The sequence below is a fragment of the Osmerus mordax genome, chromosome 23 (genome assembly GCF_038355195.1).
Source record: "Osmerus mordax isolate fOsmMor3 chromosome 23, fOsmMor3.pri, whole genome shotgun sequence".
NCBI lineage: Eukaryota > Metazoa > Chordata > Actinopteri > Osmeriformes > Osmeridae > Osmerus > Osmerus mordax.
This window is the reverse complement of record NC_090072.1, coordinates 7,892,680-7,919,814: the sequence shown is the minus strand read 5'-3', so window position 1 is coordinate 7,919,814 and position 27,135 is coordinate 7,892,680. Positions and strand designations below refer to the sequence as shown.

Here is a 27,135-nt window from a genome sequence, read left to right as displayed (position 1 = left end):
AAACATATTTATTAGTAGATGCTAAGTGACATTTATATTTATCCACAGGACTGGGATAACTCTATGTTAATTTTACATAAAGTCAATACATAATCTCTAGTCTGACTAGAATATGCCTGCAGTGTATACATAACTCAAAAATAAGTATTCTAATAGGCTAGACAAGGGTATACCAATGCATATACTTCACCATTTAATACATTATTCTGATTTCTGAGGTTATTGTTCAGTCTGCTCATCCATACTGAAGTAATTAATCTAACTATCCAACAACATAGGCATTCCAATCCTATATCATTAGCAAAGTATATGTTTGTCTTTCCTGTCTCCATTGCGAATTCCAGTGGATGAGGATGACTGCATTAGGGGCCTGTACGGGGGAATCCTGGGTATCATTATGAGGCATAGCTGATAGGATAATAGGTCACTGTCATGGTGCACACTGTTGAGGTCAAGGCCACGACCCAGAATGCAATAGTGTATATGAGGTCGCCGAGGTCCAGACATCTTGGTTCTGCCTTCAGAGAAGCAATCAACCAAAAGGCCCCTTTATAATGTTTTGAGCTTGGAGCTATTGATGAATTTGCCATATTTAGCATGCCTGGGGAGGTACCTCGTTTTCTCTTTCTCTTTTTTCTTCTTACTCCTATACTGGTTTGTGGGGAATGCTAAGATACTAATGTGTTACCATCAAGAAACTCTTGAACATTGTCTTTGTGGCGGTTTATGTCAAGTGGTTGGACCACAGAAGAACAGAACCTGAGTTTGGAACTTTAATCTGCATTTTATCCCCAGTACACCTCAGGTCGCTTTCATTGAAACTGACATATACTTCTTCCAGTTTAATAAATTGTTACCCTTCACCCCAGTGCACCCAGAACACTATTCATCTAGACAAGGCAAAAGGCATTCTGGGATTTGTTTGGTTTGGTGACTATTGAGCGTTTGCTGAATCCTATGTAGACACAGAAACGGTTGGCCTAATGATTACAACCTCACCACTGTTTTCAGCTTTTATGTTGTTATTTGAGCTTGCAGCGTTCAAAAAAACATTTGCAGTGCATATAAGGGTTTTGCTGTGGTGTAAACTTTGAATGCAGGTTTGTTTAACCCTTCCACGGCAAATTAACCCCTGTTAAGGCCAGTTCGGCAGTTCGGCACAATGGGGGAAGAGAGTTGACATTTTAAGCACATCACAGCTTAGTGCCACAAACTGCCCTCTCTCACAGACTTTCTGTGTGAAGGGTAAAGTTAAAGGCACTGCCTAGGAAGTCAGATATCAATAAATATCTCAAATACGTTCTGTAATTTGCTGTGCACACAATACAAAGGCAATGCTTTTGATATAGTGTCACAACTTCATCCACTTAGTCTTGCATCAAATCAGCATATGCACAAGTTCTTTTTCATATCCACAGTTAAACTGGGGGGACTACAGCAAGGTTTATAACATGAGATAAGTGCAGCAGGTATACAGGAAGCACATTTTTATCCCCCAGGGGTTGGAACAAAGGAGCACTTCTGATGGATTACATGTCCACTGGAAATAAATAGGCTTATGGGACATTAGATCAATGTGCATATATCAGAGTTAGTTCCAAGGCATATTTTCCCTCCATAATACCACTAATGCCTTGCAGTGCCAGGAACTGAGGTCAAATGTTAACACAGCACTTCTCATGTGGTTGACATCACTTGAGAGATGATAATGCAGAAAAAGATTGTGATTAGGTTCAATAACATGTATTTGTTTTGTTAAAATATTATATTATAGAATATTAAGAACCTTATCAATATAAAATACTATAAATGTAATTAAGCACTGGCTTTTTTTTGGCCTCCAAATATTTTAAGATTGGCGTTGGCAAGAAAATATCCCATCTTCACTTGATTGATTTAGCTAACATCACATTCACTGACCCGGCAGCTTTGTGGTTCAGCTCATATTTGTGAGTAAACTTAAAATAACCCTGCTTAGTTGGGGAAAGCTACTGAACGACAGACTGAATTCCTCTCAAATGCAGGAATCGCGTGAGAAAGAAGGAGAGTACACTCAAGGTAGTGGGGAAAAGGCAGCTGACTAGAAAGTACGCTGCCCCCAAGGTCAAAGCACTTCTGTCATATTAGCTCAAACCAAGGTCCATATTTTTCAATAAATCATACCACTGAAAGACTGCTAAAAGTGTATCTGATATTAAGCCTATGGTAAGGGCAGATGCAATGTGCCCATAAACTTTCTTCTCAATATGTTTGTATTTAATAGAGTGAATATACTGCCAATAAATAGTAAGCATGGGAGGCTTTTTTGAGAGGCATTTTTGGACTGCTGTAGTCTCCAGAGACAAATACATTCTCACTGCAAGGAGCAACGTTGTTTACCTGACAGTTCCAGTAAAATAAAACATAAACACATAACCACTGGGATTAAATCATAATTTGAATAAAAACAACACTTTCTGGCATAAAAGAAATACATGGTTAGATTTTCCATTCTGGTTTGGTGTAAATGATCCATATCTCTTTCAGGATTTATTTTGAACATATTCAATATACTCACTTCTATATGATTGCCCTTAATGTTTTATTTGTATAAAAAGTTTATGAAGTGTTTACAGATAGACTTGGTTAATCTGGATTTAAGCAAAACATTTGACTTCAAACTAAATCTAGCCTATTTTAATTTAAATCAGGTATCAATATAAAATGACAACCTATTCATTTTTTAAGATGTTGTTAATAGTTTATGAGACTACAACGAAAACAATTCAAAACTGTTTAGTTCAAATCTGTTAAAAAATGAGTTAAGACCTCAATGTTAAACATATAGACCTACTGTATCAATATTCCTATGCTTAATATTGCTATTGTTATTATTAATTACACGTGTTATTGTAGTGATGTCATTATCATAAATACAAGTATTATTATTGTACTTTTTGGAACTGCTAAAGTTTATGTCGAACTTTCTAAACAATCTCTCCAACGTTACGTTTTCTATAAAAAAATAACTAGTTTTAGGCAAGTAAAATCAGACTATTACAGTTTCATAAATGTAGCCTAGATTAAAAAATATACATATATATATAGATAATGTGTAGGTCTCTAAACTATAATTGTGGACTACTTTCCCTTCAATCAATTCAGAAAAATTCTACGGGATTTCCCCAAAGGATACCATACTCATTGGAAAAACATCTGATATGATTAAACATACATGGGCAAGTGGCATGGTAAGATAACCAGAAGCGACATGAAAGATGAAAGAGTTCACTTCTAATGTGTGCCTCAAGGACACTCGATTGCCCTGGAAAGTCTTGTTTACCCTCTGTTGTCACGCGAGTCCTTTCTCCTCCTGCCTTTAGCCATTCTCAGAGTATTGCAGCACCTCTGACCTGATTCTACCTCTTTTGACAAGGTGAAAATTATTTTTTATCGCTCACGAATCTATTCAAGGACAGTTATGAAAATGCCATGATTTTAGGGCATTTAAAGTGCTTTTTATTATTCATGTTCGTGCAAGAAGAAGTCACCTAAAGACCCATAGGACTACTAAAACAAAAGTCTATCTTTCACACAGCCCTGTGTTCTATACTTTTGTTATAGGCTAGTTATATTTGCAAACCATGGATACATTTGTGATTTTGCCATAAGCAACCAACAATATTAGGTTTCCTGGCCACAAAAAGTGTGTCTTGAGACGTGTTTGTAGACTACATTGTAAATGTTTTGATGTGTTAGCATAATAAGCAGCAAACGTGTTCTTTATATCACTATAAGCATTTTACTAACCATTTGCTGCATAAAATAAAGCATATAACCTAAACTCAGGCTATAGAATACACCAACAGTTTTAAAGCTTATTGACATAACTTTTACTTATTGGGGGCAATATGTACAGTACCAGTCAAAAATTGAATGGGAAAATGTGTCCAAACTTTTAACTGGTACTGTATATGCTATTGTAATTTATTACAGAATTTTAAACTACAAACAGATTTTTTTAAGTCAATGGATTCACTGATGCTGTGTTTAATATCAGTATGCCTATAAATGTTACATCCTAAATCATATAGTTTTTTAGATCAAAGGCACATTCCCGTTCTAATAAGCCTACATGGGTCTAGTCTACTAGGTCTAATTGTAAAATAATTATACAAATAATAAATGTGTATTTAAACATTTATAACATATTGAATATGAATGATTCATAAAGCGTATCATAACGAAATATCAATGGTAAATGTAATCTATCAGTAGCTTTATATTATTGTAATTATCAATGTTATTGTTATTACTCTCATCCTATTTTAATTTTTTAAGGCTAATTATTTCATTAATCCTGTTTGGTTGTTTTCCTAGAAGTTCCTAGAAGTAAAACGGAAGGAAGTAAATGAGTAGTGTACTATGGTCGAAGTGATGTATAAGCCTATTTTATGATGTCAGTTTATAGTAGCTCATAAACTAGGCCTACGTAGAATTTCTACCATTGACAGTAAAGCAGAATCATTCTGAACAGATCGAATGAGTAAGAGGTATCAATTATCAATGGAATTTATCCAAGTTGATATATAAATAAGATTAATATTTGTGTGTTTTGACGGACAAAAGAAAAGTTCAGTACCTCAATAACTATGCTGAGAAGGGAACTTCGATCCGTGACGTTCTGGTTGAAAGATAACAGCTAAACATCAAACAAAGGTTTGGTCGTAGCTAGTCCTTCCCCATTTTCATATTCATCTGGACGCTCATTAGGTGACTGTTTTTACCTATAAACTATTTACTGCTCAGAAATTTAATTTTTTGCAAAAGTATGAAAACTTGGAAATGTAGCCTTTTGTCAACTTAACTTTAGATTAAATTTGGCTATAGGCTACATCAACTAGAAACACAAATGCTTGGGAATTATGCTAAATGCATATGTTTCTAAAATCTTCTACTGGAATAACCAAACTCACCTCTCACGTGACATAAAGCGCTGTCATTACTCCGTTTTCTTGAATGCATTTTGTATTTCTCTCTAGTGGCAAGACATACATGTTATGAAAGGTGCATGCTGGAAGACTGGATGCAAAGAAGGAAATGTATTAACCACATAACTGTATATTTCTAACTCTCGACCGAGAGGTTTTAGAGGAAATTCAGATGTCAACTTTAATTTTCTTGCTCACATGAGCGTATTTTGGGGGGCAGGCAGCGCGTTTCATGCTGTGTGATCAAAAACAAGGGTGTCGTCCCCACTTACTTTGACACTGTGACAAAAGCCTCTAGTTAATCAGATATCGGAAGTTAGGCCATGAATGCACTAATGGATTCCAATCCCATTCCAACTGGGCACCGAAGACTAGGCCTTTGAGAAACAAGCCTGGCACCGCATTTCGCGACAACTTAGGGTAGGCTAAAGGCCTAGACAACACCAACTTAACTTGATCAATTACTCAAAGTAGATATAATACCACATTAACTGACTTGCAGCAGTTCTGTAACTGTTTCTAATGTTTCTGATAACACAGTCCTGAACATTTTAATCCCGTTGCAAACGGAGGCTGAAGCAATACAGAAACAGAAACTGAAGCAACATAAAGGCTTGCTACTGTAGTTATATTATGCTAGGTCTATATGATTTCTCAGTTTGGTCTTAATTTCCCAAAGCCGGTTAATAATATGACTTCAAACGATTTTGCATATAAAGTGTAAATATGACTCCGTGAGACTTTGATAGGCTAATTGTATTTTATACATATATATTGTATAATTTAGAGTGTGTATGGGAAAAAACATGATCTGTTTTAATCCGTTAAAACATAGGCTACTAACATACTAAGTTCTCGACTATGTTTAATAAGTCTCTGGGAAACGAATCATGAATGTTAATTTGAAAGATCCCCATCCATAAAATGCAACTGGACTGAATTTTAGCCAATTTCAATAAGAAGAATTAACAAGAATTTAGCATGTAAACATCTATAATTTTTGTTTATTTGGACTCAAGGCTACAATATGTTTAAGCAGTCTCCTTCCCAGGTAAGGACACAATGAATAGCACTATTGCAATTGTGGTAATAAGTTCTGGTTGCACTTCAAGTGCAGTGATCCAGTTGACCACTAGAGGGCCCTAGAGTCCACTACACAACATTTTCCTGCGAAAAGCCCTCAAGAACCATTACAGCATATTATGCCAGTTAATAAGGGCAGAGAACTGCACTGACGGAAGACTCACTTTTGTTATGAGTTCTAATCTATACCTTATAAGCATTACCTTTCAGCTATTAAGTTTACAATGTCAGTTCAAGGGATGTTCATGGATTCTTTCAGGGGTCCCCAAACTACGTGGACCGGTCCTCTGAACAATGCCAGAGACATTTTTATATATATATTTTTATATTTGAAAAAAAGACAACAAGTTCACACTGATAAATATGCATACGTAAGTAAATGTTTTGAGTTCAATAGCAATGAATATGAAAAAAGGTCATTACGATAGTAACAATGGTCTTTTAATAGGCTATACATCCCTTGATATGTATGGATGTGTGGTGCATAACAACATAATAAACTAATCTACCATAATAGATACATTTAAAATCCTAATAAAATCTCCACAAGAATACTGGCAGTCACTCCGGCCCATTACAGACCGACCCGGCCCCACATTAAAGAAAGGAAAAATGATTTTTTAATTAAACTCTGTTACACGGAAAGGATAAGAGAGCAGAGTGGCTAAATGAACTCTCCACAGACTGAAAGTACCCAAGCCACAACACAGCACAAGACAACGAAAAGAGAAGAAAGTTAACATTGTCATACCTGTGACAGGCACTGGCACTTTGACACAATTGACAGATGACAGGAGAACACTACAGCTCGAATGCATAGTGCCAACTGTACAGTTTGTTCTCTGGAGGAAGAATGATAGTCTGGAGCCGTCTTTCAAGGTTCCGGTTTGACAACCTAGTTCCGCTGAAAGATGCTAAAACAAACAAAGACAATCTAGACAATTCTGTGCTTCAAACTTTGTGGCAACAGGTGGCAGGAGGCTTCAGAATGTTAATGCCCCCATGCACAAAGCGAGGTCCATGAAGAAAGGGCTTGTCTGGAGCATGCACAGAGGCCTGGCCTCAACCTCACCAAATACCATTGGATGAATTCTAATGCCATATGGGAGCCAGACCTAATCACTCAACATGAGAGCCCAACTTCACGAAGGCTCTTGTGGTTGAATAGAAGGGCTAGAAGAGTGGAGGCTGTTATAGAAGCAAAGTGGAGGACCAACTCCATGTTACTGGCCTTGTTTTGGACTGATAAGTTTGAAAGGAAGTGTCCCTATTCTGAGCTAGAGTCAAAAAACATTTGGCCATTTAATCTAAATCCTACTAGCCTAAATACTGTAGGGTCCATGGGGGTATTATACATTATCCTTATAATAAAACACAATACAATATTGTGAATTTTTTCAGCAACGTGCCCTGTCTAGGGCACAAAGACACTCCTCTTCCACAGGGTGGCAGTATGGCACTATTATAATAGATTAAAGTGATTGGAACTGTTGTCTTGGCAATGACACAGTATCAAAATCTTACACCATGTGACCATTCACCATAACAGACAAATACAGTATCAGTGGTGTCTTACGCCTGTGGAAATAAATCACAGTCAAAACTCCAACAAATTTTCCCCCTGTCCCCCAATTCAATAAGACTGGCTCTGCTACTGTTACTGTAAAGTAAATGTTAGCATGTTGAACATGAACAGCCGGTCCCGACAATAGAAATGACTGAAACTCTGTCCCCTTACTAAGTAACAAAACGCATCTGTTGCTTGTCAATAGTCAATAATCGAAATTGGTCCGACACTGCTGCTGAAATGGCATTGACTTTTGAGAATAGAAACTGCAGTTCTTGTAAACTTATTTCATAAAAAATAAATAGCCCCACTCCCCATGGCATCAGCAGAAGGGCTTCATTCAGTGACATATGTCATTTTATGATTCCCATTGAGGCCATGATGCTTCTCTATAATCCAAATACCAACCGACTGGAAACTCATTAATATACTTGTTTTTAGGTAATCAGTATGAACTCATCGATCACTTTGAGCTGCATCAAAATTACATTATCATATGTCATCCATGCAATCCTTGTTTTCCCGGGGAAAGTGTTATCATTGCCTGTTAAAATGAGGGAAATTATATTCGCTGAAAAAGAAATCTGGTGGGTGGAAGGGTAGAGGGAGGGGTGGCCAGTGGTGCAGAGAGATGTGCCATCAACTCTTTTATGCAAATAATATGCTGATATAATTGCTTCAATTTTATCACAGAAGGAAATTGCTAAATATGATTACTGCGCAATCTTATGCTCAACTAAATCCACTCAAAAGTGATGTCTTTTCAACTTTATGGCACATTGGGTTATCGAAATTGCAATATGATTGCTTAACAGTAAACCAAATGTCTTATACCTTTGTGGTCAAGTTTATTGTTTCGAAAGCATAGATGTAGCACATACAGTCTTGATGGATTTAGTTGGGTGAAGATGGCCTGGCTCTGCCCTCCAACGTACTTCCGCTCAATTTTATTTTTGCTTCTGTACATAGGTCTGGCCATGAGGTACGTAAGTCCGATTTTTCAGGTTGATTTTCTACCGGTGAATCAGCGAACAGAGGGAGTGGCTGAGAACGATGACGTTGATGTTGTGTGCTAGTTTGTGTTGTAGTTCCGTAATGGCGGCAGAGAAAGATGCGAGCAAAGCCATTTGGTCCGTTGTGGCAACGCTGCCGAATATCCAACAGCTAAAGCCGGAACAAGAACAAGTTTTGCTGAGTTTTGTTGGTGGCCATGATGTTGTGGCCCTCCTCCCCACGGGGTTCGGGAACAGTTTGATTTTCCAGCTACGGCAGCTAGCTCTGTTACAGTAGTGGTGAAGGAATTGGCTAAGGCGAACGCAAGCGATTGGTTATGGCAGATCAGAGTGGCTCTGGGCAGATCCAATAGTTTTAAACTTCAACAGAGTACCCGCCTACAAGGAAGTCAACGCTTGTCAATGGAGCGAGGCCAGACTCTCTGTACAAATGCAATGTACGAGAGTCTGGTTAGGACCAGGCTAGGACTGGACTATTGGGAGTCTACAAACTACAGTAAGTCCAACATCATTCTTCTGTTCATTCTTTGCAGGTCCAGGAGTAGGAGTGAGCATCTGTAAAAGGAACTATTAGCCTACCTTCGATTGCCATTGAGTCAGAGAACATCAGTCAACGAGACCTCAGTATCTCTCGCAATCCCACTTGTGTCTGGAGACCCCAGATGGAAGCAACCCTTTTTAAATGTCGTTAACAAGATCACATTCAAACTCTGCATGCAAGATGTTCAGTTTAATTCATTACGCGCCGAGTCTAAGGGCTTGTGCCTATGCACGTTGCCACTGTCTCCGCTCGTCGCCCTATCAGATCAAATTAGTCCTTCAGACGGACCTAGACAGAGAACGTCGTCTGTTGTAAGGAGTTCGAACGTGCAGACAAGAAGAAGGAGGGAATAAATAAATAAATGCCATGAGGCACATGTCTAAAAGGCAAACACTTCGAGCGTAATGCAAATGAGTGTTTCTGGGCTTTCACTTCAATTGGATTTCAAAATCAATGTAAGGGCAGTATAAGTTCTGTTGGCAGCCGGGTACGAGGAAGTCCAGTTAGAGTACAGTCATTTGCATAACTTCAAGCTGTCTGTCTCCCTCAAACCCCAGCCCCCCCCCCCCCCCCCACCACCACCACCACCACCACCACCTCACACACACCCGCATAAACCCCCACCCGCCGTCCACACACAGACAGGTCTGCCTTTTTATACTTCTGTTTCATATTCCAAACTGGATTTCAGAAATTATTAGATAATAAGGGAGAGAAGTTACATTCCTGCTTCTTATTATCGACTTGGGTGATACTTATACAACAAATACTGTCATTCACTCAGGTGTGTGTGGGAATTTTAGTTTAGTTTTTTTGAAGGCACAATGTGACCGTTTTCGCAAGGCGTACAGTAGACTAAATCAAAGGTACTGAAGATAAATCCATTGAGACTCTAAATCACTCTGGTAGGCTACACTTAACACAGGCTACAGTAATTTAGGTTTTTAAGTAATAACATGCCAAACAACAGTATAGCCTACTGCCCTACTCAGTGATAAGTGTGGTTTCTCCATCATTTAAAAGTACCATTCGTCTTAGACTCTTTCAATGTAGAGACCACATCCCGTTCTAACATCACTCCCTACTGCAGTTTATTTACTCCTCAAATGTCTCTCATTCACTCCTCGACCAATCACAACTGTCCCTGCCCCATGACATTCAAAATCCCATAATCCTCCCCCGGCGATTTGTTGTCTGCCTCACAGGTAAATTGAAAACACATTGCAATTCATCACAGCCTATGGAGACTTTGCAACCATATATCTTCAAGCAGTACAATACACCGGTGCCCTTTACCTCCTTATCAGTCTCCCAGATGGTGCGGAGACTTAGCCCCCGTCTCTGTACACCGCTGCTAATGGCGCTTTGGGATCTGCCATCCCGGAAATGTGTGTGTTCCTCTCCATCAGGAACCGATAAAGCCCTGCGGAGGACTGTGATGAACTCCGCGGGCTGCTCCCCGGCTTGTCACAAGTCGAAATCATATGCTCACACACTCAGAATAATCCCACAATCCCCTTTTATTCGCTCTAGCTCGCGGAGGCGCAGTGTGCATTGATCGAGGCAGTGTGTGTGAGGACACCAGCCTGAGTGTTGCCAGGTATCTCCTACATTCTCTATGAAACATCTGTGTGTAGTCAGAGTGCAGTGTGAAGGTGGCTCGAATACAGAGTATGATGGTATGTTATGACAACAACCCACGATCAAGCCACCTCTCCCTACTAAATCGTTTTGGGTTTGGTTTAGTGGGGTACTGAACACTTTCTTCACTGATGGGTTGTAAAGTTATTGCTTAAATTTGCTATTTGTACTCAGTAAGGTGAATCAAGGACAGTTTTGTTGTACCAACAGTAGACTTGTACAATGAGCTACAGTTAAGTGTCTTATGAGTGAGAGTGATATTCTACAAGTCTGAACATGAATCATACCCATTAGCTGTTATTCATTTGAGAAAAAAACCTCTATGATTCCACATTCTAAATCTGGTAATTCACAAACCCAGATTCAGAAAATAGTTTTATGTGTATTTCATCCGACAATTAAGAAAATAATCAGATTTCATCACAGCACGGTAATCCATCACTCCGTCAACATTCGCCTAGACTTTGAGATGTCCTTCTCCTCACTTCTAAATAATTGACCAATTTCTTCCAAGGAGGTCTGTGGGTGAGAGCATTTGATTATGGATGAAGTAAAGAAACCTAGGCTCAAGAAACACACAGTGCTGTTGCTGTGCAGCAAAAAAAGATAAAATAATGGCGTGCAGGCATAGTGCTCATGACATCAGACACTGTCAAATCCTGTATCAATCCATACAGTCTGAAATATATTACATCTTTATAACATTTTTACTCCATATCATTCCAGGTGTAAAACACTCAGACAAACTTACCTTATGTCAATATTGGCAGGAAATGTATGGTGCAGCACAAGATATTTTAGAGCAAGTTCTAAAAGGAAAATCATTGGATTTTTTTTTTATTACAACAGAGTTATGGTGCGTGAAAAGTTTTAAATGAAAGGAAATTCTGATGCCCACCACAACCCAACTCTACCAATAAACAAACAAGGTTAATTCCAGTACACAGCTGTTACACATGCTCTGTAGTATGTTGGTCAACTATACTTCAGACATCAAACATCATCTCAAAACACCTTGTGAATCAGTTGAGATAGGGTTGTGGTGGTCATTTGAATTTAATTTTGACATTAAACATAATTTTTCATTATGATAGATTAATAATCCTTGTACAGTCACCCCAACAACCTTTCATAGACGAACACCATTTCAATAAAACTGCACAGAAGTTAGAAAAGTATTTTATTTGCTGTCTTTAACTAATGTGGTTTGGGTTAGTTGACTTGAAGCTAAAAAACTGTTGGGGTCACATCTTCCAATTGTAGAGATACAATATTATCAATGATGCTTGTAAATAATTGAATGTCTTCGCTAGAAGGTATAATTATATCCTCAGAGTCTGAATTTCTGAGCTATGGGATGGTTATGATTGCTCAGTGTTTGGACAGAGAATCAGTCATGCTTTGATTCATTCACACAAGTGCATTTAGCATGTAATGTTAGAGCTTTCTCTTCCTAATAGCTCTTAAAACATGTTCATGGTGATGATAATACTGTAATGCTTTGTTCCTTACTGAAGAAACTGTCAACCTTATGAATGTCATTTTTATGTTTATATCAAATATTACTGCTGACCAACCAAGCTTTCTTTCATCAGGGGAGACCAGTAATGGGTGTAAATTGTAAGATTTGCAATTCCTCTAATCAAGAGCAAGGTACAATCTGTGTACATACTCTCTTTTGTCCTGAATTCTGCTGAGACAGTCAGTGTGATGAACTGCAGATTTTAATGATAGAAATCTGCTTTTGTGAAAAGAAAGATATTTAATGCAAGTTCGAAATGCTAAAGTTTTGGCATGTAGCTCAAATGGAAGGTTATTAAATGAAGTGCGACCCATTTTGAATGTTCTTACATTTTCTACATGATATAAGTGGCATTCCCAAATCTGTGCTCCAAAGGTAAATAGTTTGTTCAAAGGAGCAACCCAAATTTCATTATAAACTGTAGTTTCCTGTACATGATCTAGGAATGAGTTTCACAATCAAGACAATTTCCTGATTCTTGCACGTTAAGGTCTACATCTACTCTGCCTCATCATCCCAAGTAATTAGAGTCTATAGGACACAGAATATTGGATCGGCCCCATGGGGGTTTCTGCCTCACTTTCATTTTCTGTCAGCTACATTGGCAATTCTTCCAAAATGTGTTGAGTTCTCCATAAATATATTCCTTGTAGATTGTATTGGATGGGGCCAATAACCATTCTCAACCCTTCATAAGATACAGTATGTCTTCCCCATGATTAAAATTGAGCAATTTGACATAATTTCCACAGAATCTGTATAGCTCATGATTGCTAATTACACAGTTCCATGTTTCCCACTGACTTGATGTGGCGCTGTATCTCTTTAATGTCAAACTATATGGAGGTGTCATGTACATCTAATTGTAGGAAACGAGGAGGATGAGTACCATAATTACTGAGTGTAATGGAAAACAAGTACATGTTTTTTTGTTTAACACTGGTGGTGATGCTGTTTGAAGCCCTGGAGTGGAGTGGGTGGGTTGTCATCTTCATCTTTCAGCTGGCGTAGTGCAGCCCCAACCTCCACCTCAACAGGATTTGTTCAACATCTGAGCTTCAGACATCAAAAGCCCAGAGTCATAAACACAGATGTCCTTTCAGACGGCAACACGGGAATTCATCTATTCATTTATTCATTCACTAACAGCATGACACGCAGGTGGAACCTGTGGCGAGACTGTATAGAACCTCAGACAGCAGCAGGAAGCCCCCGAAAATCTGGACCTGGTTGAGCTGAAGTGGCGGATGCCGGTATGTGAAAGCAAAAAAAGAATGGAGAATCAGAATCATCTTTTTATGTGGACCGCCTTTTCATCTCAAGATGAATCAGAACACTTTGAGCTGCTATGTTTGGGTAGCAACAGGTTTTTTTTGTCATGCAGAATTGGTTTTTATTTCCTCTGTGGATTCCTATTCTGTAGGGTGGAACGAGGAGGCCGCAGGTGGAATTTTAACAGATGGGACTGATGGGAGTTGGATTTCAGTATTCACTTGAAAAAGAGAACGGTTTCACCATGCAGCGAATGCAGTCCAGACTGAAATGGAACACAGGGGGAGTGTTGCGTGTGAATCAACAACTTTTGCTCATTACCAAGGGTGGAAAATCAAACTCCCTGTGGAGAGCAGGTTGATTCATCACATGGACATACTGCTTCTTTTATCATAATGACTTATTATTATGGATAATATCACTGATAATGGCTCAGTAAAATGCATAAAAAACATCTCTACAATTCTTTCTTAACTGAATGAAAACATTTCAAGATCCCAGGCGGCACGTGAGTCATCATTGTTTGTAATTAGGGTTAGCTGTCCAGTTCTATATTGATTTCCCTGGACGCATGGACTCTAATATGAGACATAATATTAAATTTGCTGCTGAGCAGTTGCTTCACTGGCAATAAATCCTAATGCAAGCCCAACACTTAGATGGCTTTGTGGTTCTGTATGAGAAACTTAGACAGTCCATTAACTGACAATACCGGACTCACTCAAGGATGGCTTCCCATTAAAACAAAGAGCACTGAATTGGCAAAACCATATCAATAATTCTGCTGTACTCCCAAAAGGATTTCTGACCCCCCTTACACTCCATTTAATTTGCAGTTAATTTAGCCTTATCTCAATGGTATTATATGATAATTAAAACTGGACAGGGGGGGGGGGGGGGGGGCGGTCAATCTAAGCAATTTTCTTCGATGCAGCTCAACAGATTGAAAAAGTAATTTTGGAGTTGAGTTGAATTAACAGTACACAATGAAAAGGAAATGGCAGGGTAGACAAAAGGGAAGAAAATACGGCAATTGTTGGCATTTAACTTGTAATTAGTCATGGAGATAAATGTCACTTATCAAAGGAGAGGGTGAACAATGTTGGAAACTTTCAAAACAGACTTTAATGACAAATGATCTCCTTCAGCTCAAAAGCAGCACATTTTCGGCACCAACTGACTGCTGCAGTGAAAAACATGCTGTGGAACACATGTGAACACATTGCCCCCCTCCTGCAGGCAATGTGAAGGACAGCTAAGCCCATTACACAGCCAAGTGGGGGCTGTACATGGTCCTGCAAGTCACCAAGGGAGCTCACACTTATCTCGCCTCCCACATCTATCCCAACACAATTACCTCCAGCCTGTCTCGGCCAGAATATTGCCTTCTTCTCTTCACAGGGAAAAAGTCGTTATATAGGACATATATGTGGAGGGTATTGAATGAACTTGAACTACTGTCCATTGACAATAATGGAACTGGACACTTTGGGATTTTCACATCACCATTTTACATTCACTTTACATTCACCTCACTATTTTGAGATTATATATTATTATTTAGAGCTCACATACTATGGTCTTGGTGTAGGGTTATTGGAGGTCTTTGTCAAATGTCTATTTTAGGTCACCTCAATTGGAAATGTTAAGACATAAACATCAATAACTGTATCTGTTGGTTAGGTCTTGACAGTGAAAATGATTACAACTTTAATCAAAATGTTAATTTCAACTGTAAGTCATACTACAGTATATGAGGAACCGCATACTGATTGGAGTATTTAAAAGAGGAGACCCGAATCAAGCTCTCTAAAGTCATAAACTGTTTGGTTTGGATGATGGGGTCACAGCAATAGAGCTGTGTTTCATAACTGTCATTAACTTATAGGGAACACAGAAATGCACTTTTCATCCATTTTATTCTGAAGCAACCAAAACAAAGTATACAAGGTGCAAAATGTTAAGTAAAACGTATAATGTATGTATAATGTACATAACGTGTTGATATTGAATTAAATTATTTTCTCACTTGACTTTTGTAAAAAATTGCAAACGTTTAGCATGTTTTTACTTATAAAGTAATTTAGAAGTCGAAACAGTTCATCACAGAAGCTGTGATAAACAATTTCAATAATTCACATGACTGTCAGAATAGTGCTATGATTGCACTGAGGACAGCTTGTGCTTCAATATCTGCAATTGGCTGGTCAGTAAATTAGCCTGAGTTCTCACCGGCCAGCAGTTCACTTCTGTTGGCTGAGCTAAATTGAACTGGGACAGATTTAAAAGAATTGGGTCCTTGAGTTCGAGTCAAACTGGCACCAAACCAATTCTGCGTCCGATTTTATAATAAATTTGAAGGGAGTGGTCCTGAACTTTGGCAGTCTTTCACAGTGTACTTGAAACCTTTGTCTTTTTTAAATCTTTACGTCTTGACTGTGGACTCAATCTAACCAACATCAAATCCACATTTATCGTTCTAGCTCATGAAGGCGCCTCTGGCCTTAGGTCCCACAACTGCCAACTTCATACATCTGACACACCTTTATGTCTACTAACTGCCCTAAGCGCCCCCCCAGTCACATCCAAACCCCAGGTTAAGATGACTCATGTATCGTCTGTAGACTCTGTGGGTGGAGGAAAGGTAGGCTGGCTTAATACAACCAGCAGGAAGTTTGGTATCATCAGAAACAGACTCACAGCAGGCATGAAGGGACAACAGGTAGACCTACGTGTGACATGCATTCCAATTGGTCACCAGGGGGCTATATTAGCATACACATCAACACAATGAAGGACCCATGAAGGTCAACTGCAAATGGCTGGCACCTCTTCACGGGAGGTGGCAGTTGCAGGCCCCAAGCTACTGACAGGGAGGCTAACACTGGGCAAAGTCAAAGCTCAGAACAATCTGGTTATGTGTATGCGTCAATGACTTGATGATACAGTTGCTCTGGTGATTCACCTCACAATAAATGGTCATGATTTTCTGACTGTAGTGGATGTCAGAGGAACGTGCTCCAACCACCCACGGTTTTCTCACATTTGTAAACGAGGGAACAATCAAAAGTGGGTTTGATATGACAGTGTGAGTCCTCTTGGCGAGATGTTGAATAGAAGCCTAGCAGGTGGGTTTGAAATGTGCTGACAGAGTTCATGGGGTTCAGATCTGGAGAGGGTTAGTATTGGTGTGTTGAGAGCAGTGTCGTAGTTCATGCGGAAGCACATCTGCTATAAAAATACATGTAATTGCTAGTCAGGTAGACAGCTGAGTGAAATTGCTAGCTTGGATTAGGTATGAAAGTTGAATGTATGTAAATTTCATTTCAGTTATGGTTTGGAATAACAAATTATGCTGTATGTAGTTATTTATATTGTCAAATTCTGTAAAAACGGTACTGTATACTAGCCTATTCAAAGTTCGATTCAGTACTAGAATGCTTAGAGCAGTTATGTAAAATCAAATTTCATCAACATTTGATAGAAATTGGCTCGCAGTTACCCTTTTTGGAAAACACTTGTGAAGCAAAATTGTTGTCAAAGGCTTGGATTCTGTTGTTTTTCCCCAACATGGACTCCCCTCAGGCTGTGTAGCCTCAATGCTGTGGTGAAAACAAAACAATAAAAAGGACTTACTGGTGTTAAAGGACCCAACATCTCCTGGTGGCAGAGGATCCTAGGGTTTCCTTGCGCACCAGGAGCCAAGGCTTGTGCTAAACAAATACTACACAGAAATGGTGTCGTTGCTCTCTTGTGTCTGCTGGCTGTCTATATGTTTTATCATCTATTTTATGTCAATCCCAATTCCTGTCACAACAGGGGGGCCCTTTCCCCCACCCATCTCATATGTGAGAAAAAATCAGATAAAACATTATATTTATAGCCTAGTGCATCCTTCATTGTTGAGGCAATCTTAATCGCCAACAAGGTTTGAAAGAAAGTAAGCAATCAAGCACTAAACATATCATTAGAAACATAAAAAGTGCAGACATACAGTATCTAGGTGCCATAAAGTATATGCCTTCTTAAAGAAAATTGTTTGAAAAATGTCTATTGACTGGGATGCTCTGAGTTGCTCTGGTAGTGAATTCCACAGTCCGGGAGTGATGGAACATAAGCCCTTATCAAAGCATCAAAGCCAGGTTTGTTTTGGGCCTGTGCAGGGGGAAATTATTTTTAATAAGAGGCAGTGGGATGAGTTCTGAGTTGAGAAAAGTAAATGGAAAATCATAAAATGTAAGCATGGCGTCCAATGAAATCAACTTTGCACACATTATATAGGATATTGTGTGTCCTGTATTAAGTTTTGCACGCTTGGTTGGAAGGCCGAAAGTCCCTAGTTTTCCCCCTACCTTCCTTCCTCTTTGCTTACAGAACGCAAGTTGTGGCACATAGTAGCAAACACAGGGCACTGTGTTTGCTACTATGTGGTCCTATTGTTCAGGGACCTTGGCCAGCAGGAAGGTTAGTAGAAATTAATGTGCATTCTACCTCCAACCAAGCAAAAGACACTTTGTCAGCTTATGGCACACAATTAAATACAGCGTCAGCAAAGTCAGGGTCCCTTAACAAAAGGATATAATCGTGAACACTGTGCATTGTGTCTTTGCGGCTCACTGAGACAGTAATGAGTTGCAGCAGGGCTAACGTGAGGGTGAAAAATAGTGTATGAAGACAAATGTTCAGAATAGTTCTGCTAAAGTGATACTGATACCTAAATGCAGGGGCATAGTTTTATTTTCAAATGTTGATGGGAAAGCTTTTTTCAATAACTGAAGATGTGGCCTTTGAATCAAAGTTTCTCAATAAAAAAGTGTGTGGGGGGGGGGGGGACATGCTGTTTTCATGTATTATGCTCCCGCCTAAATGACTCTTGTAGTTCATTCTTCCCAAGCGTCTACATTACGACCCATGACACAAATGCAATTATTCGTCAGCGAAGTGAAACCACATAATAAAACAATGCATGCATTTATGATGGTTATTGAAGCAAATTTCTGACATGGCATCATTCTCCTGAATAAGCACAGTGACATGTCTAGTCGGCCTATAGACTACTGACACGCAGACACATATGATGTCAATAGTGCCAAAGCTGACTGAAAATGCTCCTGAGGTGGGGAAATGTTCTTGCCGACTTGCTCCCTCTCACTTTTTCTCTCACTAGAGATATTTGACAGGCAAGTGAAGAGGTGTTATAGCGGCATTGCAGTGCTTCTGAATCTAGTGGCTAGCTGTGAGTTCAGTGGTGAGTGTTAGCAGGTCTGTGAGACATCACCTAAGATGCCCTCCATCATGATTTTGACAGTCACATTTTGATATATGATCATCTGAACTCAGGAACAAATGATTTATTGATGTATTGACCGGGAAACTGAGGGGCCAGATCCAAATGCAATATGTTCAGAGCAACTCCTTGGACTAGCTGCAGGAATGAAAGCATAGCTACCAACATTGCTGAAACGTTGTGTGTCAGCTGAGGAGTTAACTTACCTGGGTATGTCGCATGAGCTGCTTTCTGGAATACCCCCATGGAGATCTTTCATTTGTTATTACTCTCCTCTTTTGACATGTCTAAGAGAAAATCTTTCTGCAAGTCAAAGTTTGTTGAGAATATGGCCCCTATTGATTTAACATTCTAACCACATTGACATTTCCAAAAAGCTTACTTTCAAATACCATTCAATCCAAAGAGGGATGATTAACACTGCAGATTTAATCTTAGATGAGCTCTCGATGGTCCCCACTAAGAAAGAGTCCAGTAACATGGCAGTTAGAAATTGTGGCTTAGGGAGTAGAAACTGTTGTCCTTGATCCAAACAAAAAAAGTCTCTGAGACAATTGCAGGTTTTTCCTCAATGGCTGAGCAGTAAAAATGACCTGGGATTGTTCAAGCGACGTCACGGTCAACAGAACATTTTGAATATCCCACATTGTTTATCTGCTGTGTGTAATATGAACTTGACGGAGTGTGAGAGGGCGCTAGCTCATGCGAGTCCTTTTTACCAGCGAACATAGAAGACAGGAGTCATCCAACACAATAACACCATTGCCAGTACCCTGCTGCTTGGAATTCCCATAATTCCCCTTGCGCTTAATTACCCTTAAGATGTGTATCGGTAAGATGTGTAAATATTTTTCCTCTGTGCAAACTCTATATTGACATTGTTTATTTACATAATGAGAGTCTGAAGGGACTTTTTCACTGTGACTGTTCATCTCTTGGTATTATCATATGTGAACTGCTGAGTTGATCATAACAGCAGCAGATAATGAGGAACAAATATGAGGAAGAAACAAGCATAGAGAAGGGGTCTTTAAGGCAGACATACACTCAATGTAATCAGGATTGACGGAATCCACCAAAGTGGAGTCTCTTTCATTGTCCTGCTTAGAATAAATATCCAGTTACTGGAGAGCTGGCTATTGCCAATCTTATGGCACTCAAAAAGCTAAATATTTTATTTTCTTGAAGTGATTCATAAAAAGCTTTCCCATTTATTTAAAGCCTTCTCTCAAGACATATCTGTCTCAACGACTTAAATAAAATAGATGTTGTTGAGAGTCTAATGACCGAAAAACTACTCTTCTCAGATTCAAGTAACAAAATTGAATTTCTGAGTACTTAAACTCTCACACGATTTTTTTACACGGACAAGGACCTAGCTACATTGCTAACTCCTTTATAAACTACACACCAGCTAGAACACTGCGATCATCAAATGCAGGCCTATTAGAGGTCACCAGAAGCAGTCATAAGAAGATTGGTGATTCGGCCTTTGTCAATTACGCCCCAAAACTATGGAACAAATTACCCATAAATATTAGGGAAGCAAACACTCTAGACATTTTTAAAAGACAGCTTAAAACCTACCTTTTTACCGAAGCATTTAAGTAATTTTATCGAAAATTTTTATCTCAAAACGTTTTCCTACTTTTAAAGTTGTTTTCTCTCTTGAACAGAGATCTTATTGGGATTTTTATTTTTGTTTGAATTGTTTATCACTTGTATTATTGTTTTTATTGATTTTATGTAAAGCACCTTGAGCTACAATTCTTGTATGAAATGTGCTATATAAATAAAGTCTTACTTACTTACAAGGTTTTTGATTTTTGATGGTTTTATACACAACAGTTCAGGTCAGTTAAAGGTCAAATAATGATGTATATTGATTTGATAACCCCAGGATATCATGCTTTGCTTAAATGCTCCAATTCAGACAGACAATTTTACCATTCTTTGAGTTGTAAACACTCACTTTCATCTAAGTTTTACAAGATTTAATTCCCATCAGAGGATACCATAGTGTATGCACTTCTTTTGATGAACAATACATCATATTGTAGAATTTCTCAGAACTGTGTTTTAGCAGAAAAATTCATTCTCCATCTTACAGCTGTCAAAAGTTCCCAGTATGGACTAACTTTTTGTTGAAGCCCTAAATACCGAAAAAGAACAGATTTTCTTTCCTACTGTTTAGTACCTTCACCGAAGCAAATAACTGAATGAAAATTCTAAGTACTTAAACTCGCTTTCACAGTTTCATTGTAAACAGCTTTGATAGTTGCTACATAGCAGTTCAGATCAGTTCAGGGTCGAACCATATCTATGCTACGATAACCCCAGGGGATCATGCTTTGCTTACAAATGCTCCGATTCAGCGCAGATACTTGTAGGGTCATCTCATGTCACAGATGGCAAAATCCTTTGGAGTTGAGCACAGTTGAGCAAAGAAAGCATGGAACTGCAAAGATATTGATTATGCATACAATTCACTGATTAAATAAAATGGTATCTAAATAATACATTGTACAGTTCATTAATTCTGGACATTTTATGATTACTATTTCTTCTTCCTTATGGTCACAGCACAAAAATTCAATTGGAGAACAAAAACTTAATGTATTGATGTAACTTTTCTTGAGAGATTTATACAAGGTTGAAAAACCATCAGATGTATATCATTGATGAAAAGGTATTTGTCTTTTTTATTACTTTTTCATATCACAGCTATTGCTTAGCAACTCATACCTAACGAATGTACCACTTTCACTGGATAAAAAGAGGAATAAATTCCCCACTTTGCTAAACTGGATTGCTTGAGCTAATATTGAGTAACAAACAAAGACACCCCCTCCAAGCACTTCCCAAAAGCTTTTATTAGAAACAATGACACTGCTGGTCATTCAAAAATCCAAAAGGCCATTGGAAGGTGGCAGGGTAAAGCGTTATTAAAAGTGACCTTATAAAGAAAGCTGTGTTTATGTTGAGAATTGATATCAGTGGAGCACAGTAGGCCACTCTGTGGTTTAAGAGTTTGAGATGCAAAAAGGCAATTGGCCTTCCAAGGTAGAAACATATAGTACTGCTGTATCTGCAGCTTAACAGGTATTCAACTTTACTTTCCACTGCTCTAGATAGCAGTATATGGTAGTATTGTAAAATGGTAAATAATTAATTTGTTTAAGTTTTGTAGTTAACCTATCAACTATATTGCATTGTATATTGAATTCTTAAATATGAGTAGATGCTAAGAATTTTGTAAGCAAAACAAAATCCCTTATGCATTGTCCTTAGCCTCTGTGTAGAATGCAAGAAACATAGCAGTTCAAGGATTCTGTTCCACCTCTTCCTTGCCCAGAGGGGCATTGGGGACTATTGGATTATCTCCTCACAGTCAGCACTGACATCAAACCTGTTGTACTCAAAGGTCACAAACACCATGATTCCCACTCGGCCAGACTGGTCCAGGGGGACTAAACCTTTGACGAACCTGTGGTGGCGCCTTGATCAATTTCACACCTCAACCTCAGAGATGGTTGCCAACATGGAGACACATCAACAACAAAAAAGTATCTGTAACAACACGACAGTTGGGATGGTCTAGACTAGCAGACAAGCAGGATAGGTCCCAATTCTCTAGGCTGGTACATCAGACAGATCCTTCTAGCTCGTGAAAAGAAGCAAGATTGTCTTGGCCAGGATACCAATCCAGTTACATTCTTTGCACATCTGAATATCCTTATCTTATTATTTAATATACAAATAGTCAAATAGATGACATGTTATGTATAATCCATAATAAACCATATCTCATCTATTTGACTATTTCACTATTCAATAATAAGATAAGAATATTCGAATGTAGATAAGCATTAGACCTTAAAAGGTATTGATCCTAGTTAGCTTTAGATCATGAATCTCCTGTGAAATTCTACATTTTAATGCACACTGATTGAATCCTCCTTACCTTTGCACTGACTTCCTACATTCCAGTTTGCCATCTTGCCAGCCCTGATATCAGTATGCGGACTTCCACATTCACAAGTAGCACATGTAAACAAATGCATTGTATTGATAGTATTTATGAACCTTGTGTAAGGCCCTAGCACCTTCTTCATACACCATACCTGCCGGTCATTTCCCCAGTGAACAAACTTTAGCGGTGTTTTAGCCTGTGATTGATGTTGGCAGTGCATGTTGCTTCTGCTGCCTTGAGTACCTTGTAGAACAGAACATTTGGCCACTCTAGTACTGTGTGTCTTCACCACTCAGGCATGTGCAAACACATCGTCCATCGTGAGCCACAGGACTCCCCTGCAGCTCCGACACCACAACCAAGCTTTACGTAACACATTGTCAGCCTTTATTTTGTATGACAGCCCACATCTCAAGCATAAGTAAAATGCACCACTTTGCAAATGAAAGGCAAACGACAAAAGAATTCAACAGCAATTGTCCAGGTGAGGTAGGAGTCTGAAAATAAATACTTCATGTTTGATGAAAAAAAAATTGCCAGTGTCAAAAAACCCATCTTGTTCTATAAATAACTTAATTGAACCACACCATTAAAAAAATGATATCAGCCCCTTAAACGTTTCTTTTACTGTATCCCTTGGGTCCACTTGGGAGTCAATGAGCATGACAAGACAACATATTAAACGGATGCATCAAGCTTAAGTCCCTTGTAAGTTTACATTAGAACAACGAGAGGAAAGCTGGAAGGACCACCTGCTGTCACTTTGGCTGAAAAGGTACGGCGTTGGAGTGTTGAACGTCATCACATTAAAGCATTGAGCAGCACTCTGCCGAGAGAACCTTTTCTCGCGTACACACACACACACACACACACACACACACACACACACACACACACATGAATGGCAAATACAGAATGTAGGCTGGAAACAGCAATATGACCAAGGACTCTCAGATTAACCACATTTGGTGTATGAATGTGCAGTTCAGTTTTAGATTTTACAAGGTTCTCAATTTGTCATCGGAACCTTCGCACTGTGAGAGCAAAGTCCCTTTATCTAAAATGACTTTTTCCACGACTTGCAAAGAATTTTATGGAAGGCTCGCCTGAAATCCTGGTTGAAGATGGTGTAAATAGCTGGATTGAGGGAGCTGTTGCAGTAACCAATCCAGAAAAAGAACTTGAATAGGGGCTCGGGGATCTTGCAGGAATCCCTGCATACTCCATGCAGGCTGTAGCTGAAAAAGAAGGGGAACCAGCAGACTACAAACACCCCCATGACCACCGCCAGCACAAAGGTGAACCTCTTCTCCCTGGCCTGGGAAACCTTTTTCTGAGATACTGAGCTCCTCCTCCTTTTCTTTCTGGAGGCAAAGAGGTCCATGGATTTGTTACTGGCTCGTGAAATGCGGCTGGAGTGTTTGGAGAGGGAACTTTCCTTCCGGCTCACCCGCTTGGCCCGTTTTGGGTTCAGATCTGGAGGTTTGTGACCTTTCCCCTCTGAAGAGGAGCTTTCCTCCAGGTCCTCCACCTCGGTGGTGTGCCCGATGGTAGTGCGCTGGCTGGGTGTAGGTGGGCATTGGCAGTGCCCATTCTCTCTGTCTCCGTTGAGTTTGCTAAGGCCGTTCTCAGTCTGGGTAGATCCATTATGTGCTTGTTTTTTCTCTGACATGCCTCTGGTTCTGGTTTTTGCTACTTGGTATATTCTGATATACACCAATATCATGATTAGGCAAGGAGCAAAGAATGATGCAATGCTGGATGAGAGAATGTACCACGTGTCATCGTTGAGTTCACACTGTGGTTGAGAAGTGTTGTCCTTGTTGCTATCTATTGAAATCAGCGGGGGAGATGATATGAAGGCAGATATTAGCCATACTATGATGATAATACACTTCACTCGTTTCGGGGTCCGTTTGAGATTATACTCGACTGCTTGCGTTACGGACCAGTAGCGGTCCAAACTGATTGCGCATAGATGGACGATGGATGAAGTACAAAACAAGACGTCTAAAGCCAGGTAAATGCCACACCAAACTTTTCCAAAATACCAGTAGCCCATAAGTTCGTTTGCCAATGAAAATGGCATCACCAAAGTGGCGACTAGAATGTCCGCTGTGGCTAACGATACCAAAAAGAGATTTTGGGGAGCTTTCAGTGCGCGGCTTGTTAACACTGCTATAACAACCAATACGTTCCCGACAATTGTGAACAATATTAGAAAACTTACGAGAGCAGCTACCCCCGCTATAGTCGCCAAGGAATATCCACTATCCAAAGACCAGGAGGAATTAAGATGGATAAATGGAAGCGCATCAATTCCACTGGAATTAAACCAATCCATGACGTCCCGTTGTAAATTTTATTCCAGGATAGTATATTCAAGGACGAAAATACACTAATTTCATGTCTGTTTTGTTAACATAAACATAAGGTCCATTAAAAATAGCAATTGGAAACATGAAAATACGCACATTGGTTGCGGAATGCGTCTCCCCACTTGAATGCCAAATAAGTCTTCTTCGGGGATATAATCCCCAGATACATTTCTACTAAATTGACTTAACGAAAATATCAAGTCCGCTTTTAAAGCCTACATGCAGCTGACATTGCATGGGAGTCGACCTCTCTCCGACGATTGCTGTCTACCTTCAGCGCATCGCGTTCGCGCTCCTCACCAGAAAGCTGTCTCCGTTCCCATATGTGTTGTTCCCATAAAACGAACCGAACCCCGCCACGCCCCCGACAGAGTAGACACAATTATTTTGTGTAATCAATGTGGGAACTATATGGTCCCCCAGGAATTGCAGTGGTGAGTTTTTTCTGCATTTCGAAACTGTGGAGATAACGTTTTTAAAATAATATGTCAACATAGAATGAACACCATTGTGCTAGGATGACTTTGCATCTTGCACGTGTGGCTCCCGAGGATTGCTGCATCACCAAGGAAGTTATTGACTCAGGAGCACAATAAATGTGTTGTTTTTGAAATATAAGTTAACAGGAAGACTTCATTAACTAATGTGTGATTGTGTGTGTGAGACAGATGGAAGAAAGCAGTGTAATGACAAGAGTAGGGCTCTCAAATGGTCAGAAGCATGAAAAGACTAAGTGAAAAGAAAAACAATGAACCCCAATAAGAACATATGAGTGTCAGATGGAGGAACATAAAGATGGTGAACCCTCCAGGTACGGCTTCAGCACATCGAGCAAAGACTTGCTTTGTCAAAGACTAAAGGCTGTGTTTCCAACAAACTGCAGCAATAAAACATTTATTCTCCACCATTTCCCTACAGCAAACAACCACATGCGCCCACTCACATTCTCAACATCCCTGTCTTCCTTATGTGAAACACACACACACACCAAACAGTCTATCAAGATAAGATGTTCAGCCTGAGGGGATTAGCCACCTGCCTTCAATGAAATGTAATAGAGCAGGAAGCTCATCTCAAAAATTTCGTATTTTCTTAACTGAAGATAATGCCAGTCAGATCTATGGTAGTTGCTTGCATTAAGTGCCCTTTCGAGGAGTGGAAGTTCTGAGTACAGCAGCAGGCTAACAATCAGTGCTTTGAGGTAAACGTGACCTCCATGCTGACAGGTGGCCTCGTGAGACCTTTATGGTACCACTCGGTACTGCACTGTTTATGATGCAAAAACGGTGTACGGTCAAGACCAGTGTGTTTTGCAACCTTAATATCCAATTAGAACAATTAGTCAGCAACTATTCCTTTTTGTACCCTAATTAATTTGGGCACACTGTTTGTGCACACTGTTTGTTTGTGTACATGGGGGTGTTTTGTAGAGGAAGGTTTCTATGTTGTTGTAGTCTTGTTGCCATGGAAAAGCTTCAAGACAAGTGTACTCTGAGCCACTGGAATTTCGACTGAAGGCTTTACTTCAACAACTGAGTACTTGGCTTGCAAGGAGGAGCTGCTGCTTGAGCCCACCACATTTTGGTGCTCTAGAAATATGTCTAGTCAAGTCCATGAGCTGTTATTACAGGGAGTCAGGTGGCTGATCGGTTAGGGAATCGGGCTAGTAATCAGAAGGTTGCTGGTTCGATTCCCCGGCAGTGCAAAATGACGTTGTGTCCTTGGGCAAGGCACTTCACCCTACTTGCCTCGGGGAATGTCCCTGTACTTACTGTAAGTCGCTCTGGATAAGAGTGTCTGCTAAATGACTAAATTGAAATGTTATTGAACTTGAACACACCTGGCTTGTGATAAGCTACTGATTTCCTGGATTCCATATTTGACTTTA

The 27,135-nt window shown here is 39.5% G+C and overlaps 1 protein-coding gene across 1 annotated transcript; it reads right to left on the bottom strand.

Moving 5' to 3' along the window:
• Positions 1-23,926: 23,926 nt before the first annotated feature.
• On the bottom strand, positions 23,927-25,213 carry LOC136967749 (alpha-2 adrenergic receptor-like). Its single transcript, XM_067261668.1, has one exon. It carries the CDS (start codon positions 25,211-25,213, stop codon positions 23,927-23,929), a length of 1,287 nt encoding a protein of 428 aa, XP_067117769.1.
• Between the last annotated feature and the right edge of the window lie 1,922 nt (positions 25,214-27,135).